This window comes from Chinchilla lanigera, unplaced genomic scaffold, assembly GCF_000276665.1.
Source record: "Chinchilla lanigera isolate Chin_1 unplaced genomic scaffold, ChiLan1.0 scaffold00064, whole genome shotgun sequence".
Lineage (NCBI taxonomy): Eukaryota > Metazoa > Chordata > Mammalia > Rodentia > Chinchillidae > Chinchilla > Chinchilla lanigera.
The window spans coordinates 3557112-3573520 of NW_004955465.1; the positions used below are offsets into that span (position 1 = coordinate 3557112).

Here is a 16409-nt window from a genome sequence, read left to right on the forward strand (position 1 = left end):
GGCTGCCCGACCTGCGCCCCAGGGCCTCCCCTCGCCTGCTCCCCCGCGGCCCCTGCGGCCCTGGGAAGTGGGGAGTCTCGAGCAGGGGGTGCGGGGCGGGGCGGGGTCTGGGAGGAGGCGGACCTGAGCTCACAGCTATCTCAAAGGAGCGAGAAGAATCGGTCCAAATGCAGACCTCGCCAGTGCACCCCAGGGGCGCGCGGGTCACGGTGGAATCCCCGCCCGGGACCCTGCGGGGCCTGGGGCTGCCCAGCCGCGACGGCCGGTCACGCAGGGCCCCGGGCCACCCGGTCCCTGCACACCGGCGGGACTCCGGCCCCCGCGGTCCTCTGAGGGCCCCTGGTTGCAGAGAGGGATCGGAGTGCGTGTGACAGAAGCCGGTCCCGTACTGCAAATGGGGAATTCTAACTTAGGAGCAGGTCCGAGCGGGCCGTACGGAGCAGCGAGACTCCTTTTGAGGCTTTTAGTATCGATTCCCCAGGAAAGCAGTGTGTAAGCGTGCCTAATCTTTAAAAATGCACAGACAGTTGTTCTAACAACGAAGAGGGAACCAAAGTTGTAGTTACTTTAGTCAGAAAATCAACCCATGGCGTCCAAAGAGTTGCGCACCCGAAAACCTGGGGCAGGGATGAGGCAGGGAGAGACTTTCCTGAAGGCGGCCACTTACTGCCTAGGCACAGTCCGGCCCTGGTCAGATGTTTGATACTTCCCTTTGTGGCTGTGTTTCTTTAACTGAGTTTCCTTGCTCCCCTTCCACTAAAACGGGGATTGAACACCAGGCCTTTGTACTGAGCTACATCCCTAGTCCTTTTTTAATTTTTTAATTTGAGACAAGGTCTGGCTAGGCTGTGAAGTTACCCAGGCTGGACTTGAACTTGAGATCCTCCTGCCTCAGCCTCCCAGAGTTCTTTAATTTTGTTTTTAAATACTTTGTGAGTGTTAGCACAGAGCCCTGTGTTTTTATTTAAGACAGAATATTTGCTTTCCCATTATAACAACACCTGTTGAAATTTCTGGAGATACCCTCATGGTTAGTTTGAAAAGTGTTTTCTGTTTTGCTTTTTAACCAACATAGTAATTTTTAAAACACTAATTACAGTTATGTTCTACAAACAGTGACACTAGCTTTGGAGCTGTAACATTCTTGAATGTTCTAACAAGTCAGAACCGCCCAAACCTTATCCACTCTGTGATTGGCTGATGCAAGTCTGACCGTCCATATGCCCTCCAGGCTAATCTCCTGTAATCCCACCTAAATCCCTTATTAGCTGGGCAAAGCTGTTGCAAAGAAAGCCCACATTTACAGTAATTATGCCATTCAACGGCAACTGTGTACTTGGATAAAAATAAAACTAGAAAGCGAAGCTATCAGGGGTACTTATATACCCCTATAACGAAGTCCTATAGTTGATACTCTAAATACATGTCCTTTAAATTGGCACAGAATATTTGTTTAACCCGTAGGAATAATGCTGTAGTCTGATTGTTGGACGTTGTGATCTCCTAACGATTCTGTTACATTAATTGAGGAGCACAGTGTTATCATATTTACTTGGGTTTTTGATGCATCTGTATGTCATATATTCGTGTATATAAGAAGGCATGTTAACGCACCCCTATGTTGCAGAGTTAGTTTTCCATGTGTCAGCAAAGATGAATAGATGTAACCAGTAGAGTTTCTGAGTGTGAGTGAGGGGCATCGGCAGGCTCTGTTTTTTAAGTTACAGGTACTCATTTGTGAATAGTGATCAGCTTAGGACCCTGCTGTGCTACACAGATCGTTTATGTGCATAGGTACATGCAAATCCTGATTAAAAAGAAACTGCCTCCATACTCCTGCTGTTTTACATTAAGCCGTTGTCCCTATGTTTTAAAGGGATGGAAGGGACAGCTGAAATAATCAGCTTCTCACCCTGCAGTCTTATTTTACAATTAACATGGCTCAAAATAAATCTTTCTAAAGTGTGTTTGACTTTTTTTTGCTTTTTTTGCGGGGGGGTTGAGACAGGGTCTCACTATTGTAATTCACGGGATGGCCTTGAGTTCACTATGTAGTCCAGGCTGGCCTCAAACTCACAGTGATCCTCCTGCTTCAGCCTCCCAAGTGCTGGGATTACAGGCACGCGCCACCATGCCCAGCGGAAACCTTTGAAAGCATCCGATGAAAATGTGTTTTATATAAAGTTCAGGTAAACTGGACAGATTCTCACAGAGCCCCAGACCTGACCTGCTTAAAGATGAATGTCAAATCCATGATGTTCACCACTCCACCCCTCAAACAAAAAGAAGCCGGGACATGGTTGTGGTCCTTGTTCATTCTTCCATAAATACAATATAATACACCTTATCCTGTAATTAGCCTTGGTTGAAATAAAATGTGTGTTTTCAGTGCCTATTTGACTTTGGTGAGTTAGGCCTACAGTGAATTTGCCATGATAGGATTCCCGCCTGGGTGGGCTTCCGGGTCAGTGAGAGAGGTATCAAGGAGGGAGTGACTAGCTGCGCTCATAGAACTGGTATGGATGCGGGGTTTCCCTCCCATATCAAGGGCTGATGATGGCCATGACCTGCAGGCTCAGCTGTGGAGGAGAGAAAGGCAGTGAACTCTGGGTTTTCAGGTTGTTGGGTAGATTTCGCCGATGGTGCCTGGGTGCCTCTTCTACATTTCTGTCCCCGCCTCCTGGGTAACATCCTCCTTCCCATCCAACCGTGTACCGGAGAGCTGCCTCTGCGGTTCCGGTTCCCTTCTACAATTTCCTCCTTACTCTCTGCTTCTCCTATCCTTAGGTCTTGTCATCCTTGGTTAGAGGTTACCATGAGAGAAAAGTGATGCTACTGAACCACTTCATTTACTTTATTTATTTATTTATTTATTTATTTATTTATTTATTTTAGAGAAGGTCTCAGTATGTATTCTAGGCTGGCCTTGAACTATGTAGCCCAGACTGGCCTTGAACTCTTAAGTGATCCTCCTGCCTCAGCCTGCCAAGTGCTGAGATTGCAGGCATGCACTAATACACCAGGATTACCGAGCCCTGTCATTCTGAATTACATTAGTTTTATGAGTGAGCTTCACATAAAGTCTTTCTCCCTGGACCTTGCTAGGCCTTCCCCTTCACCATTTCTGGGAATTTTGGGGTTTTTTTCTGGTATCTGGTGGGCCCAGGTGCAGCCCGGGTTTGCCCTCAAACCCTCCTGCGCTTGCCTGGTAGATAGCAGTGTGCCAGCGTTTCAGGGAGAGGATTGGGAGAGGAAGCGGAAGAGACGGAGTTGAGAGGTTAGAAGCCCGGGGAACAGTTCCCAGGGCTGCATCTCCACTGTAAAAGCTGACACAGCTCGTAAGATTGGGTTATTTATAATCAATCAGGAGACTACACTAACCAGACAGCTTCAAGCCTAATGCAAGTATTTGATCCACTTGAAATACTACCACTGACTCGCTGATGGATTATGGACAGGTCGTTTAATCCTTTCATGGTGTTATTTTATGATCTTACAGATGTGAGGAACATGATAGCCTTTTACACAAACATACCTGCTATATTGTTACTTAACCAGAAAGAATCAGGAAACCTAGAGAGAGAACATTTCCTCAAAAGAGTCAGTGGATCTCACCTTAACTAGAGAGCTGGAAAAGAACACATAGCAATCTGATGGGCTAGTAATAATTTGCAAAATCCTGACTTAAACTCCTAAATGGTAAGAAACATATCTTAATCCATGTATTGTTAAATCAGAGCACATCATACAAAAACAAACATCCCAAAAGACCTTTAATTCTTTTCTTTCTTTCTCTTTCTCTTTCTCTTTTTCTTTCTCTTTCTCTTTTTCTTTCTCTTTCTCTTTCTCTCTCTCTTTCCCTCTCCCTCTCCCTCTCCCTCTCTCTCTTTCCCTCTCCCTCTCCCTCTCCCTCTCCCTCTCTCTCTTTCCCTCTCCCTCTCCCTCCCCCCCTCCCTCTGTGTCTGTCTGTCTGAGACAGGGTCTCACTGTGTAGCCCAGGATGGCCTCAAACTCTTAGCAATCCTTGTGTCTCAGCCTCCCAATTGCAGGGATGACAGGTGTGCATCGCCATGCCTGGCCAAAAGACCTTTCAGAGTTGTGTTTGCTTATACAGATAAAGGGAAAAGTAAGAAAAATACATACATGATGTAGTTGGAACAATGTACAGAGATGTTGCCTTTCTCTATATTTATTTCTGAATATTTTGAATCAGTGTTTATATATAACACAAAGACCATTTCCCAAAACTATTCTTTTTTTCAAACAAACTGGAAACCACTTGGTGGCATTTTTGAGCCCCTTAGTTTAGGCCTAAACTTGGAACAATGAAGAAACCCTGAAACAGAAATGGAATCTGTGGCCCTTTTTTCCAAGATCATAGCAATATTTCTCATGTGCCTTTGGAGGGATTGATCCCTCCCTATGTGAAATAAAATAAGGTTGAAGGTAATACACATTCCCCCTTATTTGAAGACTCCACATGATTCTTCTGAAGTCCTGTGAACAGATACCTTCCTGAAGATAGGAAACAGCACGCTTTTGCTGTCCCTCTCTGCACATGTGTGTCTTTCTCCAGGAAGCCTGGTTTTGGAAGCTTTGAGTACTTTGAAAACTCCAGTATATCCTTACTGGGCCCAGAGTCCTACCTATAATAGACAAGCGATTTCTGTGATTTTGTTTTGTGGAAATGAAAGTGCTGCTGTGAGAGATAAACAATCTTTGAATGAAGAACTAAATTCTAAAGGACATTTTAAAAACAATTTCTCATCATGGTATTGTACATTTTGTTACCAAACATCTGCAACTAAGCACAAACCCTTGTGACAAAGTGGGAGATTTCTCAAAGGAAATGATACAGAGCTGTGTACTGAGAAACAGTTCCTTAAATGCAAAACTAAAATAGAACAGTGGGAGGGAACCCTTGAACATGGTTACAATGAGGTCAGGCTACTGTGCAGCTTGTGTTAGGGAGGGAATAACACCAGGACCTATTGAAACCTCAAAGATCTGTGCATACCTTTCACTCAGTACAGATCCATGGTCCTCAGTTTTGAAATCCAGGAAGCTCTGAAAAAATGAACATTTAAAAATAAAATTGTATAAAGTCTTTTGCAACAAAATTGGATCTGAATGGCGTGGGGTAATTTATGGTCTGGATCTATTTTATTTAGCATACTTTTTTCTGCAGGTCATAAAGATGCTGCTTGGGCATGTTACATAGCAGGTGGCATAGATAACATACTAGTTTTCTAAAATATGAAAATTTCTAGATCCCAAGACACACCTGGGATTTATAATCTTGTTTCCCAGTGGGAAACAAGAGTTTCACCTAAAGGTTGGTAAATCTTTACTAGAGTATGTCAATACTACTCTTTGACTGCTTAATAAATACAGGCTGAGCATCTCTAATCCAAAACTCTGAAATCCAGAACACTTCAAAAGCTGAAACTCTTTGAGCAGCAACTTAACACAAGACGAAAATTCCACACCTGACCACAAGTTGTGATCAAAACACAAGTGCATTAAAATACAGCATAAAAGAATCTTCAGGTGTGCAGGGTATGAAACATAAATGAATTTCATGTTTTGGTGCAAGTTCCCTCTCAAAGTTATTTCATTATGAATATACAAATATTGCCGGGTGTGGTGGCGCATGCCTGTAATCCCAGCTCCTGGGAGCTGAGGCGGGAGGATCGTTGCGAGTTCGAGACCAGCCTGGGCTACAAAGTGAGCTCAAGGCCAGCCTGAACTGCATAGTGAGACCCTGTTTCAAAAAGACAAAAACAAAAAACAAAAAACAAATATTCCAGAATTCAAAAACCTTAAAAATCCCGAATTCCTCTGGTCCCAAGCCTTTCAAATAGGGGATATTCAGCCTGTGTCATGATTCTTTCCTGCCTGATTAAACAATAGCCATTCCCAGTGGCAGGATACAAGCTGGAGAGTAAGTTAGGGAGTGATCAGTTGTAAAGCTGCTTAGAGCGCGGCCCAGGTAGCTACTTGCTGATTCACTTTCCAGATCCTCTGGATTGGGAATAGTTTTTATTATGTCTTGAGGCAGCTCATCTTTTGTATTTATTTCCTTGTCAAATAGTATTTAAAAATAAAATTCTATCAAGTCATAAAAATTCCAGTATAATTGTGAAGCACATTAAGATTGGCATTACTTTATGTGCTACTTTAAACTTATAGCTGGTCGTGTACTTGAAAACTCCACAGCCATGTGACAACTAAACACAATAACTGATCGTAAATTAGATCCTATGCTACAGAGAGAAGGTGCTAAAAAGGGCATGACTAAAGAGTCAGGAATAGGAGTGGTTCGCTTAAGTGTTGTACTATCTTTAGTAGGGGTAAAGGGCTGTGATGTCTGTAAGCGAACCTTAATGTTTCAGAAAAGGCAATGTGTGCATGCACCTGTGTGTGTGTGTGTGTGTGTGTGCGTGCGTGCACGCATGTGTGCATATGTGCGTAGTGTATGCAAATGATAAAAAAAATGGCGTGATACATCCATAATTATAAATCTAGGTTGTGTGTTCTCTGATCCTTTTTTGCAACTTATCTGTAAGCTTCAAATTATCTCCAAATAAAGGTTTTTTTAAATTAAATTAAAAGGACTATATATTAGGAATGTTTTAAAAGAAACAATATAGCATAAGCTCTGCTGCTAATAGTGCTGATATTAGCTCACAAACAATAAGCAGATCATTAATTATTATCTCCATTTATGAGATTTGATTAATTTCCATTAAATGGAAAGTTCAGAATAGAAATACAGAAATGTTAGTATAATGCTAGTATTTTTTGAAGCTTGTGTCTACATTAGAGTAACTGACCATAATGCTGTTTAAATGTATGTTATCTGCTCTCAAGGGCTTTATGTTCCTGTTTGTTTTGGTCTTGATCAATACCAGTTCCTTTTGCTGCCCAGTGAGAGTCTGATTCTAAGTCAGCCCAGACCCTGGCACTGGTGTCTTGGTCAGTATGTGCTGCCATGACGGAGTACTATAGATTGGTGGCTGTTATGGTTTGTGTCTGTGTGTCCCCCCAAAGCCTCATGTGGCCATGGGGCAGGCTTTTAGAGTTTGATTGATTATGGGTATGAGAGCTACACCCGCCCTGGAGTGGATAGTTTGCATATGTAAGGGAGAGGAAGAGGCTTCTTGGGGCCATTCCTCCCTTTGGTGTTGTTGCTTTTGCTGTGTTCTGCCGCCATGAGCTGTAGTCCTCTGCCATGTGCCACTCTGCCTTGTAACCTGCCAAGTATGGACTGAACCTCCACAAATTGTAAGCGAAATAAACCTTTCCTTCCTTAATTTTGGGCGTCAGGTATTTTGTCCCAGCAATGAGAGAAAAGTAACCGAGACAGTGGCATAAACTACAGAAGTGTATTTCTCACAGTCCTGGGGCAGGGATGTCCAAGACCAAGGTGCCAGTGGATTCTGACTTCCTGGTTCCCAGAAAGACGGCTGTGTTCTTGTTGTAAGGTGTCTCCGCACAGGTGCCCTCTGGTGACTCACGACTATCCCTTCCTAGAGGCCTCACCTCCACCTACCTTCTGGAGTTAGGACTTCAGCAAGGGAATTTGGATGCACAGCACATGATTAATGGGAGGAGCTATGGCAAACTGGCCTTGGTGTAGCTCTTGCATCGGCCTCCACTGTGACTTCGGACAAGCCGTTTGGCATCTCTGGATCCATTAACTGCCTCTGCATGACAGAACTGCTGACAGACTTACATGGGAGTATTCTGGAAAACTGTCACATGCTATGTAATGTGGTCATTGAAAAATTAGAACTGACAGGGAGCCTGAAGTGTTTTCCTTGAACTGTTTAACGGATAATAGGTACTTGCCACCATTTTTAAAGTTCTTACACAATTGCTGTGCCCTCATCTCTTGCTTATGTATCATCTCATCATAAGGAAGTACCAATTATGTGGGCCTCTCTGGGAAGGAGCGTGGTATAGTAGCTTATCTATTAGTTATATGACCCTTTTACAGGAAAAGGGCAGCTGTGATCCTTATCTGCTTATTGGTCACTGCTGCTTTGATAATAAATGATGCAAGCACAAAGCTTTATTTCTCACTCTCATCCCCTTTCAACTGTGGTTGGCGGTGGTGCCATTTCTGTCCTCCGTATTCTCTTCATCCCAGGACTCAGGCTGAAGAGCAGCCTGCTCTGGGACGTGCCACACTCCTGGCTGAAGGAACTTAGTGCAGATCCCAGGATACCTCTTTGAGGTTCTGCTTAGTTGAGGGGGGGGGGGGCTGTGTTGCCTCTGCTTGTGTTTCATTGGCCAGAGCAAGTCACGTGGGCAAGCAGGGGGTGGGGCATGTGAGCACACTGCTTTCTACAAGGTGCCCACAGCAAGTCAATGACAAAGTAACTGAATACAACACACTGCCCTGCATTTGTTCCCTTACTTGTTTAAAAGCACATTATCACCAGTTTGAATGAAAGCAAGCCAGAATGTAGACGAAAGCATTTGCCACCAGAAGGGTTTGAGCTTAATGACTTGCAGGGCTCTTAACTTTGTTTCTGTGACTTGGACTGAGAATACCTGAAGACTGCACCAGCGCATGCCTGTGGGCTCCTTTCCTAAAAGTTTCCTGGGGTTTTATTAAACAGAGACGTCACCAGGGATTTCTGCTGCATTGTCCTTTTGGTCCACTGAGTAATGGCTTCTTGAGGAAGAGCCCTGGCGTGGCCCATCCACGGCCAAGTGGACCCCACTGCCCCGTGGGGCCTGGGCGCACTGGGAGACCCGCCACGGTGACAGGGGCCACTCATTTACCTGGCCCTGCCATCTTAGTGCCACGTGTATGCGTACTGCTGGCACCAAGAGTAGCTACCATAGTGGAGATCTGGTAAGAATACAGCAATTTTACCAAACTTCCATTCTATTTTAGTTGATTTTGTTTTCCTTTCCGGTATAAGAAAGTATATTTCTGTGTCGATGGGTGTCGTCCTTAGTAACTAACTGCTCTGAACAAGAGAGACAGGTTCAGAGTGTCCAGAAGACAGTTACAGCCTCCTGGGGTTTTAGACCTGGGCTGCCTGCATTTTATGGTTGTGGAAATTGAGGTGCAGTCAACTGAAAGCTTTGCCTGTGACGCAGGGAGTTTGAAGCTACACCAAGGTTCAGACCCCAGGCTTCCTTTTCCCAACCTAACGATTCAGTGAGATGCAGCTTTTCCAGATTCTTCAATTACGTCTCTTGAACTTCTTCCAAAGTAATCACAGGGGCTAGGGATTTAGCTCAGCGGCACAGCGCCTGCCTGGCAAGCCCAAGGTCATGAGTTTGATTCCCGGTACTGGAAGAAAAAGAAAAACTAAACAGAAGTAATCACATATGCTCCAGTAGACATAGATATAAGTATATATACATATATATGGAAATGGTTTTATATTTCTCATTTCTTTGTAGCAAGTCTGATAGTAATTCCTAATTATTCATTATTTTCTAGTTTAATTAAAATGAAGTAGTGTATTTTTAAATAGAATATGAAGTTGGTTTGTAGTGTCATTCTCTTCATATAAAACAAGTTTACCTTGTTTACCATTCCTCATTGGGATAGTTATATACTACTAGGAGTTTTTACCAAGAGTATAATTTTAAGTTTAATATTCTCTGTTAAATGTGATACAAAAATTGATTCAAGGAATAGATATGGTGTGTGTGTGTGTGTGTGTGTGTAGTACTGGGGACAGAACCCAAGACCTTCACACTGAGCTACATTCCCAACGCTTTTAAAAAACGTTTTTTAAATTTTGAGACAGCATCTCACTAAGTTGCCCGTGCTGGGCTCAAACTTACAATCCTCCTGCCTCAGTCTCCCAGAGTGCTGGGATTACGGGTGTGTACCAGCAAACCCAGCTAAGGGATCCAATGCCAAGTTTTTCCTAGATCTTATTTGAAACAATATAGGTTATGCCCGCCACCCCCCCAAAAAAGTACTCATACCAATCATTGAAACAATACTGAACAATCATAGAATAAGCAGCTTATTACAATGACTACTAAATGCATTACTAATGTCAGTGTATTACACGTGAACTTCAGTCCACATAGCACAGATGAGTAGCTGACAGATATATTTACAGTATTTCTCATTTTTCTCTGCACTTTAGGTTGCCAGGAAATGTTTTGCAGAGACTCGTGGAAGCTCACGTTATTTTTGTTTTCTTTCTCGCAGCGTGTCTGTAGGGAAGGAGGCGGTGTTTCTTTGCCAGACTCCTGGCTGCCGAATGTCATGAGCCTGCGTAGTTCGAGGAGGAGCCCGTGATAATGACGACAGCCCTGTCCCCGGTATAGCGACAGCACAGTGAGGGCAAAAGCGAGCAAAACAAGGACGTGTGTAGTGCCTGTCCCCCGAGGAGGGCGCTCCAGCCGACAGCCGGCGCTGCTACTTCTCCGAGATGAACCGCTACACAACCATGCGGCAGCTGGGCGACGGCACCTATGGGAGCGTGCTGATGGGCAAGAGTAACGAGTCGGGGGAGCTGGTGGCCATCAAGAGGTGCGTGGGCGTCACCGTGGCGTGTCCTCGAGACGTCATCTGTGCATCACCATGGCGTGTGCACGTGAGACGTCTGTGCGTCATCTGTGCGTCCCCGTGGCATGTCCACGTGAGATGGCGTCTGTGCGTCACATGGTGTGTCCACGTGAAACGTCATCTGTGCGTCGTCTGTGCGTCACTGCGGCATGTCTTTTGTGTGCTTGAGAGTGTATCCTCGCACAGAGAGCGGTCTAGTTCGTAATCCATGCTAGTTTGACTAAAGGAAAAAAGGAAATTACCAAAAAAGAATATTCTTCTCATTTTATGTTTATTTCTTTAATTTTCCACTCTGTCTGGATACATTAGTAAACCACGAATTTTAAGAGCACCTCTTTTCATACCTAATACATTTGGACTGAAACTATAAGTAATGGATGTTTTTCAAATTTAAAATTGAATACAGAGTACAGTTCATCATTTCTTTCAAGTTACAGACCTCTAAACGAGGTGTGATGGTAATGCCTATAATCCTAGCACTCTGGGAGGCTGAGGCGGGAGGGTACCAAGTTTGAGCCCAGCCTAGGCAACCTAATGACTTAGTGAGACACTGTCCCAAAACAAAAAGTAAAAGATGGCCAGAGATGTAGCTCAGTAGGGAGCCCGTGCACTCAGTGCTCAGTGCAGGAAAAATAAATAAATAAAGCTCTCAAAATAAGATTGTGTTTATAACACCAGAATGGAGTTCTGAAGGGCACATGGTGTTGTCTTAGAATTTTCTTTCTTTCGCTAATTCTTTCTAACCTATTGTATTTATCTGTTGCTATATGACAAAATACCCCTCAAAACTCAGTGATTTAAAATAACAGGCATTTGTTAATTCACAGTGTCTATGAGTCAGGAATTTAGAAGTGACTTACTGGGCAGCTCTGGCCCGGGGACTCTCAGGAGATGACACTCGGACACCGGCAGTCACTGGTCATCAAGGCTGGGCTGGGGCTGCAGGGTCCACTCGCAAGGAGCTCATGATACTGGCTTTCTAGACACCACAGATGGGGTGGTCGGTGGCATCTGAGAATATGAACACTAGGAGGAAAGTCCGTATAGCCTGGCACCTGTAACATTTTGGTCAGTGGCAGACCACACGTGACAGCAGGTGCCACGCACCCAGGCGCTCGGGAGGCTCTGCCACCTACGGTTGTGTGCTTGAACTCCAAGGCGTTCGCACGGTAAAGGGCTCCCCAGTGACCCAGGTATCAGAAGGCCTCTCCACGTTGAGTGTCACATGACTACTTAAAGACAAAAGCCTTTGAGCCGTCCGGAAATGCAGCCAGAACTGGCCAGGGGCTTGGGATGGGCAGTACCGGCCCCAGGTCCATCAGGCCGCTCTGTCCACTGGGCCTGGCAGCAGCACACTGGCCAGGAGCCCGAGCCAGGCTGGGACCTCGAGCCGCCCCCTTGGCAGTGGGGGCAGGGCATCTGCTTCAGAAGATGAGCGGTGTTGCCCAGAGTTGCTCAGAACCCTTCAGAACCAGCTGTGACCACCAGACCCACAGCCCTGAGAGCAGCAGACAGGCTGAGCGCAGAAAGAGGGGCATCGTTGGAGGACTGGCGCAGGAGCCCTGGGGCTTTCGGCAAAGGGAAGCAGCTGGATCTCCGCATGGTCCGGAAGTGGCGCTCAGGGTACTAACCTCGGTCAGCAGGTGGACGGGGTGCGGGGTGAGGGGAACGGCACACCACTGAGAAGCGCAAGTGCGGATCGGGTAGGCAGGCTTCCTGCCATGAGCTGAAGATGTCTGCGAGTAGATCGCAGTGGATCGCTGACAGGGAGCGAAGGCTGTGGATGTGCGCAGGGCTGGCGGTCAAGCCTTTGCCCTGAGCTGGCACCACAGTTAGAAACATCGCCCGACGAATTCAGAGCATCCCGGCACTGGCTGGGTGGCTTCCTTCAGCGATACCATTTGATCTGTGTCTAAGGTCGAGGCGCTGTTCAAGCTGGAAATCCTGGAGTTACTAAACATGCGCTTGCATCACGGCCTTTGTGGCCGGCCTGGACTTTCCTAAATACCAGCTCTCCAGCGCAGTTCCTGTGGATGAAGCTACAGTGTTCACGGCCAAGGACCTCAACGCGCAGTGCGTATGAGGGGCGCCCGCCGTCTGTGTTCCCCGACTGAGGACCGGAGCACACGTGTGGCCTGTATTCCGCAGTTCCTGTGGATGGAAAGGAAGCCCCACCTCTAACCATCGCTAAGGGCAGGAAAGACGAGACTGAATGTGTTTCAGGTGTTTCTGTTCTTGGACCAAAAGGGCCCGCTGCCCCCCGGGAGTCCTGAGGAAGTGGCTCGGTTGAACGCTGCAGCTTGTTTGGCCATGTGGCCAAAGCGATCTTCGAGTCTGGGATTCAGCCACCACTCACCGCAATGAAGACGAAGAACTTGCTTGCAGAGAAAAGAACAGATCAAGTAGCAATTCCTGCAGGAATGACTGCCTAGCTCCGGACTCTTGGTACTGCCATGAACAGCCACTCAGGGACTGTGCGTGCGTGCGTGCGTGCGTGTGTGTGTGTGTGTGTGTGTGTATCAGTGATGATGCAGAAGACAGAACGGAGAGAAATCAACGTGGGGATGTGGTGAAGCCCAGCCAGCAGGAGGCTGTGACGTGGGCCAAGAATTCATGGGATGAAATCACTGACAGCTGTGTTGCCAGTGCGCTAGGAGCCGGCTGCAGGCACAAGAAGGCACTTGAAGGGAGCGCTGCTGTGGCCATGAGAGGCTGGGGACAACGGTTCCACAGGAAATGGGGGCTGCAAAAAGTTCAGGCTGGAATTCGGGGTTTGCCGGGTATGGTGGCGCACGCCTGTAATCCCAGCACTCAGCACTCCGGAGACTGAGACAGGAGGGTCGCTGCAAATTAGAGGCCATCCTGGGCTGCAAAGTGAGTTTAAGGCCAGCTTGAACTGCATAGTGAGATCCTGTCTCAATAAGACAAAAACAAACAAACTGGAATTCGGGGTCATGATGAGTTCCAGAAAATAACAAGACTATTTGAATAAATGTAGATCTCTGTGCATGAGTAAATGTGGATTCTTATATGTGAGCAAATGTGGTTTGTTGTACATGACAAAACAAGACATACCCTGAAAATAAGCCCTAGTGTATCTTTTGAAGCAAAAATCAATATAAGACCCTGGTCTTATTTGAGGGGAAGTACATTATATAGCCCAGGCTGTCCTCTAACTTGGAATTCTCCTGCCTCAGCCTCACAAATACTGGGATCACAGGTGTGGGCCACCACTCTTGGCTCCTGGTGTTACTTTGTAACTACTTTCCTGCTGGTCCTACTGACTGGGTGTTCTTAAGGAATATGAGTGACATCTTTTTCATTGTGTTTGTTTTCTAACAGTCTGTCTCAGTTAGTATCTGGCATGTATTTGTGGGGCTAAAGTTGCTTGTGTAAATATTTATAAGCACAGAGGACTGCTTGCCACAGGGGCTTCAGAGTTAAACCTAGATTCAGATCGTCAGTCTAGCATTCCCTGTAGGACTTCAGTACAATTATTAATTGGGCTGAACCTCATTTGTCTCCATGCTGATTTCGGTCCATTTTGTTTTCAACATCATCCCTGATTTCCACCGCCTGCGGGCCTTGAGTGGCTGTTCATTGCAGCGTCAAGGGTGTGGAGCTAGGCAGTCATTCCTGCGAGAGTAACACGGATTTTATAGCCCTGAGCTATTTTGAGCATTAGACAGAATAATGTACATAAAGTCCTGGCATAGTAAGTGTAAGGATGTTAGTTTGCTTTAGATTTTATATATCTTTTGGGGGAGCATTGGGGATTGAACTCAGGGCTTATGCATGGTAGGTAAGCGCTCTACCGCTGAGCTACACCACCAGCCCCATTTCAGGTAACTTGAAAGATTAAAATATTCCCATGCCATGGAGTATGAAAGCTAAAACCTGCCAGGCATGGCCCATTCACAGCACTCCTGGAGGCTGAGGCAGGAGGATCATAAATTCAAGCCCAACCTGGGTAGTTTACCAAAACCCCATCTCAAAATTTTAAAGGGCCTGAGGGTATAGCTCGTTGCATAGGCCCCGGCCTCAAGCCTCAGTACGGCTGCCCGTTCGAGACTAGCCTGGCTACAAAATAAGTTCAAGGCCAGCCTCAACTGCATAGTGAAACTATGTCTCAAAAAACACCAATTAGGGGCTGGGGATTTAGCTCAGCAGCACAATGCCTGCCTGGCAAGGTCATAAGTTCAATTCCTGGTACCAGAAAACAAACAAACAAACAAAAAAACACCAATAAATAAATAAATAAATAAATAAATATTTTTAAAAATTTTAAGTTAAAGTAAATACAGAATTTAAAAAAAAAAAAAACTGGCTAGGCTATGTTAGAATGTGACTTGTTCTAACTCCTAAGTTGAGATCCCTATGAAGAACAAAATAAAAGGTCCTGCTTTAAAAATGTCCCTTGGAGAATTTTAATCTAGGGAAGCACTAAGACATCGTGTCTTAACTATTCCAACAAAAGAATAAAAAGCTGTAATTGCCCGATGCGGTGGTGGACACCAGTAGTCCCACCTACTTGTGGTTTTGGGGTAGGAAGATTGTGGGAGCATAGGAATCTGAGGCTGGCCAGGCACAGCAGGATGTTGATGGTGATAATAATAATAATAGTAATAGAGAAAAGGACAAGACTCAGAAATATGTCTCAGATTTTAAGAAGCTGTAACATTCAACTCATGCTAGAGGGTGGTACTAGGATTCCTCACTCATTTAGTAAACTCTCCACCCTTTCAGGAGGTAAGAGGCAAATCCATTGCTGAGGTCTTCTTGTGGTGTGGAGCCCAGGGCCTGAACGAGCCCGTTTGTTACAAATACTCATCCAGTCATTTAGCACATATTTGCTGGGCACCTACTGTGTGCTGCATGTGCCTTTAGGCACATGGGGATTCAAGGACCTTAGGAAAGAGAAATGAGGCCTCCTAAGCCACTACAGAGCGCGGTAGAAGGCGTGAGTGAGGTGAAGAGGAGCAGGAAGGACATCCCGCAGGACGGCGCTCCCATTTCTCACCGTGAGGGACTGGGAGTAGCCATGCCAACAGTAAGGGAACGAGGACTGGCCTGCGATGGCCTTTTATTTTCTCTATTCAGGCAGCTCTTCCCAGCTGTGATCCTGTCTGCCTGCAGCTTTGTTTTCTGTCTCGGCATGCTAGCATCTTCTGTCTTTTTGGTTTCAGCTGAAATATTACCTTACTAAAAGGCCGGGCCATTAAATCTTTGAAAGAGCCCCCTTGTGTCCTAGCCCATGGTCCTTATAAGTAACTTCTGCTTTGTGTTAACTGAAGTCTGCGGCCTCCATTAGGTGGGAAATAGCACAGTAACCATTTCTGATCTGTTCATTTTTCTGGTGCTCAGTAGATGTTGGATGAATGAATAAATGAAGAAAAGGTGGCAGGAAACCTCAAGGAGATGCTTTTCTTACCTACTCTAAAAAACTGGGTTGTCTTTAGGGTAATTACTGTGCAAGGAAACTTCTGTATTGGTAATAGATACATGCATTGCCTTAGGTAAGAGTGGCTGAACAGTGGACATTTCTGGAAAAAGAAGTAGTGCATTAGAAAGTACAGAAGAAGAGAGTGCAGATTTTAAAAGTAGAATCAAAATTTCAGTTACTATTGCCGGGCATGGTGGCTGGTGCACGCCTGTAATCCCAGCACTTAGGAGGCTGAGGTGGGGGGGATCCTAGGAGTTCAAGACCAGCCTGGGCTACAAAGTGAGCTCAAGGCCAGCCTGAACGGCATAGCGAGACCCTGTCTCAAAGAGACAAAAAAAAAAAAAGAAACTCACAAAAGTTTAATTACTACCGAGTTATGAAACGTTACTTAAGTATATTTTTTTATCT

General features: G+C 45.6%; 2 protein-coding genes across 4 annotated transcripts in view; one reads left to right on the forward strand and one right to left on the reverse strand.

Annotated features, from left to right (window-relative positions):
- The window catches only part of LOC106150108 (collagen alpha-1(VIII) chain-like), a 12789-nt gene extending 10535 nt beyond the window's left edge, over positions 1–2254 (reverse strand). Inside the window, exons 1-2 of the mRNA XM_013521773.1 lie at positions 2228–2254; positions 134–388 (exon numbers count right to left, since the gene is read on the reverse strand). Of these exons, the coding sequence (XP_013377227.1) occupies positions 134–388; positions 2228–2254 (282 nt within the window). The remainder of the gene's footprint in view (positions 1–133; positions 389–2227) is intronic.
- Positions 1–16409, forward strand: part of Mak (male germ cell-associated kinase) — a 58394-nt gene that overhangs the window by 379 nt on the left and 41606 nt on the right. For all 3 annotated transcript variants that reach the window (XM_005398831.2, XM_005398832.2, XM_005398833.2), the window contains exon 2: positions 10199–10522. In XM_005398831.2, coding sequence (XP_005398888.1) covers positions 10422–10522 — 101 coding nt within the window. In that variant the 5' untranslated portion in view covers positions 10199–10421. The remainder of the gene's footprint in view (positions 1–10198; positions 10523–16409) is intronic.